At 33.7% G+C, this 14,146-nt stretch overlaps 1 protein-coding gene across 1 annotated transcript; it reads left to right on the forward strand.

Moving 5' to 3' along the window:
• Window positions 1–10,131: 10,131 nt before the first annotated feature.
• On the forward strand, window positions 10,132–11,258 carry LOC120126722 (LOB domain-containing protein 39-like). Its single transcript, XM_039144828.1, has 2 exons — window positions 10,132–10,574; window positions 10,674–11,258. The coding sequence occupies exons 1-2, from the start codon at window positions 10,391–10,393 to the stop codon at window positions 11,171–11,173; spliced, it is 684 nt and encodes a 227-aa protein (XP_039000759.1). The 5' UTR covers window positions 10,132–10,390; the 3' UTR covers window positions 11,174–11,258.
• Window positions 11,259–14,146: the final 2,888 nt, after the last annotated feature.

A 14,146-nucleotide genomic window follows, 5' to 3' on the forward strand; every position in this document is an offset into this window, starting at 1 on the left:
AATAAATATCTATTCTCATACTAAGTTCATATAAAATTTATTGTGTAGTATTCATTAAAACGAATATAACTTTAGTTTCAAGCATCGAATTGACTTCTTTAAATAATTTGTTGGGAAACAAAGAGCTAAGAATATACCTCAACCCAAAAGTGATTAAATTCATGGGGGGAAAAACCATTGTACTTAGTTTTTGGATGAAGATGTCATCTAGGATTAATGTATTTATCTTGAGGATAATTTAATTAAATTATTAAAAGCCAGTTAAAATATTTCCTATGTGCATATTGAAATATCGCTTGTATAGGATGAGGATCACATCTAATTACAATTTTTTATAACCAAAATTCGGAAATTGTGAGGTTCTAGTTCGGTTCAATTTTAAAATAAAATTACTATTATTATGTAATATTCTCTACCATAAACAAATAAAAGATTGAAATCTGCTTCCGTTTCACTAATGTGATATATTTAAAATTTTCTTAACCAATCCTCTAATTTTGTTCAATAATAAAAGAAAAAATATAACTAAGTAGTTTATCAAATAAATAAATAAATCACACAACATATCATTTTATATCAAATTATTAAAGAGCACGATCTAACTATTAAATAATGAAAATATAATTGTACATAAAAAAAATAAAAAATCAAATCAAATGATTCAAAAAAAATATAAACAAACATTATTGTTAGTGGTGAAAATATATACACTGTTAACATTAACATAAAAATAAATATATTAATAAATAATTTTATCACAACTAAAGAACAAATTGTTTGTGATGAATATAAATACTTTAATACCTATATTATAAGATAATCAATTCAAGGATCTAATTAAAATTATCTCTATTTTTTTTACCATGTATGATGCGATCATAATTGATTCTAGTGAGACACGTTTTTTTAAACCGTACTCGAAGAGATTGTTGTGTTTCTTAATCTCACTCAAAACCATCATAATAGGTTTAAAAAAATACTATATCCCTTCCCACTAGCCTTACATATAACACCTCTCATCCACTCCAAGAATATTTTTAATGCATGTGCATGCCATGCCTTGCCATACCATCCATCCATCACCACCATTAAAAAAATCAAACCACTTTCATTATTTTAAAACACCCTTGACCCAATACTACTTTATTTCAACACTTTTATTGTTAAAACATAATTATAATAAGAACGAAAGTAGATAAATAAACAAAATGAAGGACCGTCAATAATCAATATTCGCTCAAATCATAAACTAAATTGACAAATTATAGATATTTAAAGAAGAGAAAATAATTTCAGTGACCGAAAAAATTTTATAATATACAATTTTAACTAATTTTTTTTGGATTTGCGAAAATGACCAACAAATTCGTAACGCGAACTCCAATTTCGCAACACAGTTTCCAAATTCGCAACATTGAATTTCAAATTCGCAACTCGATTTCTGAATTCGCAACGCGAATTTTGTTTTCGCAACTCGATTTTCGAATTCGCAACACGAATTTTAATTTCGCACCAGGTTTTATTTTCGCAACACAAATGTTTTGGGTATAAACTAGCACAACAACAACTCATAACTAAATCCCTAAATCACAACTCATTCCATCTCATCTATCCACTATCTCCGACGACATCCGTTATATCCAACGACATCCTTCCCCATCTCAAATTTTATTACATAATTTTATTTCTATATAATTTTTCAATGATTTCTTTCCCAAATTATCAACTATCAACTTAATAAAGGTATGTTTTTCTCTAAGTTAATGATGATATGTAATTTATAGCTCGTTTGTTAGTAAATTAATTTACAATTTGTAGAATGAAAATCATCTAATGTTGATCATGTTTGGATAGATTGTGTTTTGGACGGTCATGAGAAAATGTTCATGGTGTTTTACATATGCCTTTACCCATGAATCTTCAACTAAAACTGTCATTAAAAAAGTTAACTTATGAAACTCTAATATTACGTGTTGCAAAGAAATTGAATTTAGAGCCTCTAAGTGGATTTAGGCTATCTTATTAGAGAAAATGTAAAGTTTATTTGTTAACCAACAATGAAGATGTTGAACGATTCATTGCTTACATTAGTGTTTCGCAAGAAGATGATGTTACATTGTATGTTATTGAACCTAGAAGTAGTGAAGTTGGGTCAGTAGCGGGTAGTAATCAGCTAAGTTCTTCAACCCCAGTTTATGGTGCTCACAATGTACAACATTGTTATCAACCTCAAAATTTAATGGTTCTACCATAATTTCATCACCAAGAAAATTTTGTTTCACCACATTTCCAATACCAAACACAATCTCAAAACCCACAACCTTTTCCTAATCCAAATCCCAATCAACTTTAAGCACCAAATTCTGGTTTTCGTATTGACCAGTTACGATTATGAGCCAACAGAAAAATTATGAGTACTAGTCAGTATTCGAAATTTGATCTTGGTCAATACCCGGACATGATCTTGGTCAATACTCGGATTTTGATGTTTCAGAAGAAGAAACAGACCTGCGTGTAATTTTGATATTGGTCAATACCCGAATTTTGATGATGAAACAACCGCTGTCGAGGAAGATGTTGTTGATAATAATGAGGGAGGAAGTTACGATTGTGAATGAACATGTTGAACATTCATTTTGTAATCCATATAACCCTGAAGAAGAAGAAGTCCTCGAAAAAAAAAAAAGGAAAAAGAAGAAAATGCCACGAGAGTATAACTGGAATATGCCAGAATTACTTCAGATACCGGAAGAAGAGTTGGTAAAGATAGCAGTTGATTGTTACACAAAAGTTATTCATATCAAGAAAGATGATTGTTTTGGTACAAAGGAAGACTTGAAGATAGATTTGTATACGAAATGTGTGGAAGATGGCTATCAACTAAAGTTAACAAATCAAGCAAAGATCGTTTCGAAACAAGTGTATGATTGACAAAATTGTACGTGGCGTATGATTGCAAAGAGGATAAAAGATTGCGAAATGTTTCAAGTTAGGACTTTATTGATAAACATACATGTTAAGAACCCAAGTTTCCTCACCATAGACAGGCAAACAAAAGGTGTTGGGTGGTTTTCTGGCAGAGTTAATGTTTTTGAATGGCAGGGTATATTGGGGACATGAAGTTATGACTGACATGAATGCTCGGTTCAAGATTAGTATCTCATATTCTCAAGCTTGGAGAGCCAAATGTTATGCCTTGGAATTGTTGAGGGGGTCTCCAGAAGCATCGTTTGCCCAACTGACGGCTTATTGTCACAATTTAAAGCTGAATATCCTGGTCGGTAATCATATAAAAACAGATAGAGATGGAGCTTTGAGTGTTGTTTATCACCATTGGTGCTGCGGTTAGTAAATCAATATAATTTGTTGATCATTTTTGTTAGTTACATGCATTTCACATTTAAATGATTATATTTTGTGTATATTATTGTGTAGATTCATTCATTTACTTGCATGCGCCCAATTATTATAGTTGACGGAGCACATTTGAAAGGTCGATACCTTGGAGTAAACTTATTAGTAGTAGCCATGGATGCTAACAATGGATACTGCCAATAGCTTACGGGGTTGGCAAATCTAAAACTCTTATCATGGACATGGTTTATGGGGTATCTTAGGGATTGTATAGGTCCTATTAGCAATCTGACAATCATATCCGATAGGGTAAACTCAATTGACACGCTGTTAGAAGGTGTTTCCCATATGCTTTTCATGGACTTTGTGGTGTTCATTTGTACATAAATCTAAAATCAAGGTTTGCTGGTATAAAAAATCATAAATGGACATACTGGAAGACTGTAAACAGCTTATCGGGAAGTGGATTTTAATAAGCATATAAATTTTTTAAGACGTGTTTGCCTCAATGTGCCAAACACTAGAAGATGTCGGGTTTGACAGATGGTCAAGAGTACATCAACTTGGAGCAAGATATGGTTTCATGACGTCTAATAGTGTAGAATCAATCAACGCTCTAAGTCGTCATTCCCAAAAATTACCCATTACTATGTTAATGAGTTTTTTCGAGCCTCTATTCAACAGTGGTATTACAAGAAAAGAAACCGTGCAGATATTATTTATTTAAATTTGTAACTTATCAAATTTATATATTTTACTAAGTATTATTTATTTAAATTACAGGAACATTGGAACGTCGTGTTACACCATGGACTGAAAAAAAGATAACGAAACGTGTTGTGAAGTCAACGTCATGGAGAGTTGAACCATGTTCAAACACTTTGTTTGAAGTATTGGATAATAACTTAAATGAGCTTGTAGATCTAAATGCAAAGACGTGTAGTTGTATAAAATGACAAACATCTGGTTATCCGTGTGACCATGTTATAAAAGTTGCTCTTCATCTCAACCAAGATGATTAAAGCGCATACGCTATGGATTGCTACACTACAGAAGTATATCGACAGACTTATGCAAAGATGGTCTACCATATTTTACATCCTTCTGAGTGGGACATACCAGATGACTTACAAACAGTTTTGCCACCAGTCATGGACAACATGCTACCTGGCCGACCAAAAAATCACGATCGTATACCGTCTCAGGGTGAACAGAAGAGGATATCGACATGTAGTCGGTGCAAGGAAAGTGGTAATACAAGGTTGACTTGTGGATCACCAGTGCCATCACAATCATCTTTTCATCTACCAAAATATGGATCCTCATCAAAATCTAAAGCTCATATGGTGCCAAGCAAAAAGAAATCAAAATCGCAATAAAAAAAATTTCAATCACAACCGGCTTCACATTTTGGGACTTATTAACTTAGGTGATTTTTAAATGCAAATGTTGTATTATGTGTGAATGCATACATTTTCAGTTAGACATGCATTAGTAAATTGAGTTTGAACATTGCTATGATCTGTTCAGTTGTTTTCACTTATTAGATTGTTATTTGTTATCTTTTTAAAGGTGGTTTCCTTGAATTCGCAACGCGAAAGTCAAATTCTCGTTGCGATTTTTTGTTGCGAAAGTCAAATTCGCGTTGCGAAAATATACCTTCAACAGTTCTATTTTGCCTTCAACATAATGCAAATTGAAATTTTCTTAAACAAAAAAATCAAATTTTACAAATCAATTAAACAAGAAAAAAACAATTCTTATTTACACATCTTAAAAAACAAATCAACAACACATTGAAATTAGCCAGACAATACATCCAAATACTCCTAAATAGGGAGCTTACATCCAAATGCATTCACGCAGCTCACTTCAGGATTAACCTGCAGAAACCAAACATTTGCTCAAATAACACTTTCTACACATCTAAAACCAACAAACAAAATTATTGAATTTTAGGTACTTAAACCAAACATTTTCAAACCAACAAGTATATAACAGTTAACAACACTTGCACAAACTTACAAATAACAACTGGTTGTTTATGCACAAATACATCAATTTCACGCAGCTCACTTCAGGATTAACCTGCAGAAACCAAACATTTTCTCAAACAACACTTTCTACACATCTAAAACCAACAAACAACAAATATGAATTCTAGGTACTTAACCAAACATTTTCAAACCAACAAAGAGTATATATGTTAACAACACTTGCTCAAACTACCAATAACAAATGGTGTTTATGTACACTTTCAGTACGCGGATGCAAGTAGGCAACGTCTCGAATATATCGCTCTTGCCATAAAATGACGAAACTACAACCCTAATGCTCTATCTCATCTGTGGGAGGTAGAAATGTTTACTCATGTCGTCAAACGTTCCAAGCACATGCATACAAGAGGACCACAATCCCCTATGGCTCCAGCCGTTTGTTGCGGCGCTGTCTCATCTCATCATTGTAACTTTGAACTTTTTGGCTTCTTGTTTCTAGAATTAGTCCAATAATCAATCGCATCGAAGTATTTAGCCAAATGAATGCTCCATCCCTTACAAATAATATATTTCAAATCAGACAATGGTATGTAATTTCAACATGCTATCATACTATCGTCTTCAGGGATGGGAGCTGAAGCTCGACGAGAAGCCAATGATGACGTTCCATAACAGGATAAACACTGCAATCATAAATAATAATTCAATTGTGCACGTCAAATAAAAGTTATGAACACCTTTAAAATATTCAAAAATAAATACTAACCTTATCGACCTCCACAAGCAGGGAAAGCGTAGCTTTTCCATTACCCAACGTATATGAAGCATCTCTCCTTCAAGTGAGCTACGTGAAAAGACGAAGGCATAATAGTCCATCACGTCTTTTTTATTTTCTTCAATTTCCTTATAATCAGAAGATGTGACACCCATACATCAATGCTGTGGATAAAAAAATACATTATTAGTGAATTTAATAAATTTTTTAAAAAAATAATCAAAATTCAATATAAGAAAAACATAATACATACCTCATTCGAAATAGCCATTCTCTTCAACCCCTAATAAAACACCCCACCAAGACCGATAAGAAACAAATGCATACTATCGTCAATTTTGCATATGTCAGCGTAACACCCTTGGCTCGCTCATATAGATAAAAATCAACTGCGGCCTTAGCACAAAGGGTATTATCCATAATTGTGTCCGGTAGTGTTCTCATCTCCTGCTGTGGAATGGTGGCCGGGGTAACATACGAAAGCCAGCTCTCATCCATCATTCGGGCATGTGAGGGGGTTTATCAATATGTCAACATAGTATGCATGTGAATCGGGCTCTTGAACGGTGGGAGGGACCTCTTGAACGATGACAGGGGCCTCTTGAACGGTGGAGGGACCTCTTGAACGATGAGAGGGGCCTCTTGAACGATAGGAGGGGCCTCTTGAATGATGACATGTGAATCTGGCTTCTTTTTATGGAGTCTTGGAACTATTGGGGTGAAAGGAGACGTAATGACACATGCACGACGTCGGATGCGTGAACCCCGTCGTGCAAGAAAAACCCGACGTAAAGCATCTACCTTATCTAACGCTAAAAAATAAATTAATCATAAATCAGTAAATAAATAAATAAATAATTCTGAAAATGTTTTTGCATTTTAGTATAGTATTAACAAATTACCTCTTTGCGTAGAGTATGAACCTCATTCTGCAACGATGAAACAATCTCACGTAGAGCGGCTCATCACATAAAGTAGATACCTCACCACGTAAAGCACCATTGTCATCGAGTAAAATCTACTACCACGTAAAAAGACCGTACCTCATCACGCCATGCACCATTGTCGTCACGTAAAGTACCGACCTCATCACGCAAAGCACTGACCTCATCACGTGACTCCCCTAACTCATTCTGTGGAGGTTGAGAATAGAGAGATAAATGTCATGGCATCTTTTCCGATCGCCTATCATGAGGTGATGGTGGAGAAGAGGCTCGATGATGTAATGGAATAGGTGATGGCTCTCGTTGTGGAGGTGTATAATCGGCTCGATCATGTGATAGCTCTGGGTGTCGAGCTGTAGAATTGACTTGATCAGGTGATGGCTCTCGAAGTGGGGGTGCTCATCATCCGTCCCATCAAAAAAACGCTTACTAGCTCGCCACCAATCAGTGGCAAGCTCAGCCTCTGTAGGTGTCAACCTCTGTAATGGATAGTTGACCTCCTAATAATATAAAAGCTCAAACATGGTTAAACGTCTACTAGTAACAATATAAAAGCTCAAACAAGGTTAAACGACTACTAGTAATAACTTGTTTATATATGGTAGTATTTTTGCTAACTTACATCATTCATCATCGTATATGGTAGTAAGTCTTCCCAATCCAACAGTCGGATCCTCCTCCAGGTAATAGCCCTATGAATATCATTTGAATTTTTTCTTGCATATGTATGCATGCTGGGAAAAGCCTCAAATATCCAAATCTACAAACAATATAATACACAAACATTAGTAATTGTTAAATATTATTAATAATTTGGAAACATTATATAGAAATTCTTACCTTAAAGGCCCAAATAAAGGCTACCAAAGTGTATTTGGAACCATTGCCACGCAAACTACGACGGTTCTCAAATGCAGACGACAACTTTTTCCAAGTAGCTTTCCATAGATATGAACCCAACGGAAACACGTTCCATGCATTTAGGTTATCTACCAATAATATTAGGTCATCATAAACAGGTTGTCTGGCCTATTTGCCTAAAAAGACTACATTCAAAAGTAATAAAATGCATACTCGGACAACATCAGGGTCATCCATCCAAGTAAAACCATCTTTAAGAAGTAATCTTCTCAAGTCGTCAACGTATAAACTGGGCTTCGCCTTTGCCAGCTCAGGAAAAACCCGAGATAACCATGATGGGTGGGCGATATGATTAGTGTACCGACCTACTTCATCGTGTCTGAAACGTAGACCAGTGATTAAGCAAAACTCCTCCGCCCAAAACAAGTATACGACGGTGTAGAAATGAAACCATATCTCTTCATCACCACGTTGTATCCTCTCGGGTATATCGTTAGTCATTGTCTGAAGAAACAAATGGGTCAACATAGCATCTCCACCTGGATGTTGTACTTTCAACCATAGCCCGAAGCAAGTATCCTCAAATAATTTTATTTGTACAAGTGTAAGTGTCGATGCTATTGTAGTGGGGTTAGGCTTAATTTAATCCTTAGAGTCAATGAAGCCGAAAAAAATTTCTAACAAAACAAACATACCAAGTTAGATATACCAAAAACTACAAATTATACACTATAAACAGATGATATTAAACAGTGAAAACAAAGCCAAATATGTTTCAAACTAGCACGGTATTCACCAAGTCATTATTTATCATAGTTTTTGGTTGAAGTAATGCAATTCATTCAAGTTTCAATTTGCAGAAGAAGAGTAGTTTCTGAAACTTAAAATCGCAACGCGAAAATGAAAATCGCAACGCGAAATTAAAATCGCGTTGCGATTTTCGTGTTGCGAATTTCATTTTCGTGTTGCAAATTTCATTTTCATGTTGCGAATTTAAGTTTCAAAAACTATTCTTCTGCAAATTGAAATTTGAATGAATTGCATTACTTCAACCAAAAGACAAAACAAAGACAAATACTAACTTCACAGGGTAAAGACTAAACAGTTTAGCAGTATTGGTAGCAATTGAATGAATTTACTAAGCAATCTAAGTGAAATGGTTAATATATATTGAAATTACCAGTAGATTTATCATCAATTTAAATATGAAAAATCTAATAATAATACAAAAATTTTAAAATAAAAATAATTAAAAAAACTAACCCTCGGTGGTTGATTTTCTATTTGTGGTCGTGAATGGTTGTGAGGCTGGCTCTGAGAGATGGAGATAGACGGATTTCGCCGGAGATGAAACGAATTTCGCCGGAGACGAAACGAATTTCGCCGTAGAGAGTGAGAGATGGAGATGAGACTAAGTTATGATTTTGGGTTTTAGGTTATGAGTTGCGATTATACTGTTTACATTTGTGTTACGAAATTAATATTGTGTTTCGAATTCGAAAATAAAATTCGCGTTGCGAAAATAAACGCGCTTTGCGAATTTGACTTCTGTGTTGCGAATTTGGAAACTATGTTGCGGAATTGGAGTTCGCGTTGTGAATTTATTGGTCATTTTCGTAAATTCAAAAAAATTGATTAAAATCGTATATTATAAGACATTTTCGATCCTTGAATTTATTTTCTCTTTAAAGAAACATTGTATCTTGAATAGATATTATTAAATAAATATTTATTTATACTGACTTAAAATAACTAAGATCAATATCCTTTTATTTAATTAAAAAAAGATAAGGAGAGAAATACAATGTTGGTGCGACGACCATCCGCGGAAACAAGGAGCCGCTCTCGCCTAAGACTTCGGAATTTAACCTTCGTCACGCCATTTCTATTTCTCAATCCCAGCAAACAGTTCACCGCATTTACATGTAAACTCACCTCAGATATTTATAAATTTATTTATTATATTTATAAGTAATAAATGTTTGTTTTATTGTTAATATTTAATATTTATAATTTTACTTGAGTATAGTTTGTTATCGGCTTTATTTTTGAAAATAAAAATAATTTATTTTATTCAAATAATAATACATAATAAATAAAATTAGTTTTTAAAAACTAAGATTAGACATTAAATATTAAAAAATGAATATAATATATAATCAGAACACACCCACTGGCAAAGTAACCCAACCTCCTAACCCTTGAGTTTGATTTCAACCCCTATTCGTCCCTTTAAAGCCCTCCAAAATCTCTTCCTTCCCACCCTTAATTTCTCTTCCTCTTCCTCTTCCTCTTCCCGTACATTCGATAGTTCCATTTCCCCCATTTTTACTCTCTCACCTGTTTCTCGTAAGGCAACGGTCAGCCGGTAAGCCTTGTGAAGTTTAGGAAATATTGGGTTTTCATCTTTTATGCGAAGGGGAGGGAACAGCGGTTAGTTGGTGTTTTGTTGTTGAGCCATGAGTTGCAACGGTTGCCGAGTCTTACGAAAAGGATGCAGCGAATCATGTATTTTGCGTCCATGTTTGCAATGGATCGACACCCCCGAAGCTCAAGGCCATGCGACAGTCTTCGTCGCCAAGTTCTTTGGCCGTGCCGGACTCATGTCGTTTATATCCGCCGTTCCAGAACTTCAACGTCCTGGTATCCGCGCTCAGCTTCTCTTTTCTTAATATTTTGTTTCTGGGTTTTCATTTGATTTCGAGTTCTCATCGGTTTATTTTATATACTTATATATATCAGCTTTATTCCAATCGCTGTTGTTCGAAGCTTGTGGGAGAACGGTGAATCCTGTGAACGGAGCCGTCGGGCTTTTATGGACGGGAAACTGGCATGTTTGTCAAGCTGCGGTTGAAACCGTCTTACGAGGAGGAACTATAAGGGCGATGCCTGAACTTGTGGCTTCCACACCACGATCCGATGAAACATCGGAAGCTACGATTACGTACATGTCGAAGTTGCAAGAAACGGTAACGAATTTTAACTCAAACTGTCGATTTTCCTGCTCGAGATCTAAGGTTTCACCTAAGCGTATAAGAGTGGAAGAATTCGGTAAATTTCAGCCATCCGATCTAGATCTTTGCCTGACTCCAAGCTCCGGGGGAAGCCGCCTCTCGGATAAAAGACGACCCGGTACTCCGTCGTTGAACTCGGAGGAATCAGTTACGACGACATGTTTTCCAAGTGGGTTTGCAGATCAAACAGAAGAAGCAGATAAAAAGTTATTGAACTTGTTTGTCTGAAGAGATAATGAAAAAAGAAAACAAAAGTTCTATTTTCTTGGTGAATCTAACATTGAAATGATCTGGTCTTGTTGTAATATTCTCCTGTCCCTCCGCATCTTTTTCGAGGGGTTTAGATAATGTTTTTTGTAATCTGGGGGAGGGCTTTCCCCGGGAATGAAATTTTCCGGCGAGGTTTTTTTTTTGGGTAAACGACCGGCACTGGATTTCTCTCTTTTGTTTTTACTTTACAGTGTTAAACGGGAGAGAAAAATGAGAGTTGATCGGTGATTCCTAAGATCATCTCTATTTTTTGTTTCTACTTTGTAATCTTTTGTTCACCGTGTCTTGTGCTGAATGTAAGAACCGAATAAATCAAATTTTATTTACAAAATTTCCCTACATTATAGTTTTGATTAAAGTAATCAAATACCTATAAATATCATAGTTACTGCTGTCCAACCTGAATTATATTTTAAACCTGTCTGTTAAACCAATGACAGAAGTTTATGAAGTGTAGGCAAATCAGCGTGGAGAATATATAGTCTGGACTATATCTTTTAAGATTAAATGAACAATAAACTAATTTTTCACTTCTGAAATTAAAAGTCGATTTAAAAATAAAATTGTTAATGAAATCTTCAAATTCATAGGTTGGACTATAATATTACATAAATTATAATTTATCTTTAAATATTATTTTAATTGAAATATATTAATATTATTTGATTATATTTTGTTCCTGTAAAATGAAATAGGAAAATGGCATCCTAACCCATCAATGAATAAAATAACTGTACAGTTTGACTGCAAATACGTGGCGATGAGTGTATGCGGCCCTTTTCATTTGGGAAATGAAAAAGACAGCCAAAATGTTTGGACGCAGGAAAGGGTAGAGCGTGAGGTCTGAACGTTTGAATGTCATCCGTTTATCCCCCTCAAGAGCCAAAGTTGTAGCATCGTGTCCCCCACTTTCCAATACCAGCGAGTAGAGGAATAAAAGAAAGAAACATGCAGATGGCGTCATTCATCTACTTTTATCCTCATACTTATCCATCCACAACATCTAGAGTTCACATAGAAAAAGAAGAAGAAAAACGAAAGAATTTTCCAGGCAATGAGGGCCTTTCCGGCGCTAGACAGACATATAGGTGATCGCAGCAGGCGGCATTTGGTGTGCGCAAAGAGGCGTAACAATGTACTAATTGGCAGGGGGTGAAGGATACCTTGGATTCGCCAAGAGTTCATTACATCACACAACCGCACAAATGCTTCTTTTTTTCTCTATAAAAATATATAATCGATATCAATTATTTTATTTTTGAAAGGGTTATATCATTTAAATTTATTAAAAATATTTAATTTATCGTATTATATATTTATTCTAGACCTATTCTGTTCTTTTATTTATAATTTTATTATTTATATTCTAAACTTTATTTAAAATATTTATTATTTTATTCTATTAAATCAAAATATCTGTGTTTGTTTGTGGAGTAGTAGCGCTGGTAGGTTTGGTTCATATTGATGATCCAACGAAGAAAAGTCATTTACATTTGTTTTTATTTATTTTTAAATGATACATATTAATTTTATAATCAATTTAAAATCTTTACATAATTTTAAATTATTATAAAAATAATTTTTATTTTTCATAAAATTTAATAAGTAAACATTATTTAATTTAATATTTTTTATTTTGAAATTAATTATTTATACAATTAAATGAATTATTTAAAAACATATTAACATCATAAAAATGTATTGGCGGCAGTGGCCGACAAGGGATGATAATTTAGAGTTAGGGATTTGGAGTTGATTTTAGGGATTTTATAGTTTTTTTTTGTAATTTTAGAAAAAATAGGATTTTTTAATATAAATATTTTAAGTTTTTTAAAATAAAATTTTTAAAATTAACTAAATGCGACACATATAACTTAACATAATTTTTTAACGTTCATTATGGTCGAGACACCTAAAGTGATAACGTTTGTAACATTAGGTACTTGGATTGACCGGAAAAAAATTAGATATCACTTTAAGAAAACTTATATAATTTGGACACTTTCTTGTATATTAGACCAATCTTAAAAAATAAGTTTAAGAAGTCAATTACTTGATATGTATCCAATGAATTTTGAGAGATATTGGGTCGGTGAGTCTTCAAGGAGTCATCAAAAGTTGATATTGAAGAACAAATGTATTTTATTATATTTTTGCGTTGATGCAATTGAATCATATAGAGTTTGATCCAGGTGTTGTGGAGACTTATCCTTGGACGGCTGAGTCCACCTTAAAAGTCTTCTGGACTTAATATTGAAAACATGTTTTAGCCTTTCTCCATTTTTTTTCAATCGGTTGGCAAATATCAAAAATTAGCTTTCAAAGAATACTTGAAAACTGATAAGGTGTTTCTTTAGTTCTTTGGAGATTTGTGCTTTGATCCTTTGAAATCTTCTATTCAATTGTTATTTCTGCATATCTCCAGTCTACTCACTTGTGAATCGCTTGGGGCTAATCCATTTTTATAGTGCTAATGTGATGGGTTAAATTACAACTTCGTCATTCGAGTGGTTTATAATGATTAATATCTTCTATTTATTGTTTCTCATATTAATTTAATTAATTAGCGATAAGACACATATTTGTTACTTAATTAAATTGATTATAATATAATATGTATTATTTATCGTATAATTAATTTAAATTTATTTAGAAGTATGATGTACCATATTTTGATTGGTCTGATTTTTTTATCTACACTCGTCTCTGTGAGTTCTCACTATGCCTACCTAAGATGACTTTGACACCTGCATGTTCAAGTGATCACTAGATCTCCCTTAGTATGACGTATCTTGCACAGTGACAGATCTTAACGTGATAGTTTGGGGAGTTTAATCAATTTTTAATTTTTTTTGAAGGTCAAATCAAAATTTTAAAACTTTTTGAGATATTCAATGAGACTTATTTAAAAAGTTTTAGCTTTTAATTAAA

Source organism: Hibiscus syriacus, unplaced genomic scaffold (assembly GCF_006381635.1).
Source record: "Hibiscus syriacus cultivar Baekdansim isolate YM2019G1 unplaced genomic scaffold, ASM638163v2 tig00110461_pilon, whole genome shotgun sequence".
Taxonomy (NCBI): Eukaryota; Viridiplantae; Streptophyta; class Magnoliopsida; order Malvales; family Malvaceae; genus Hibiscus; species Hibiscus syriacus.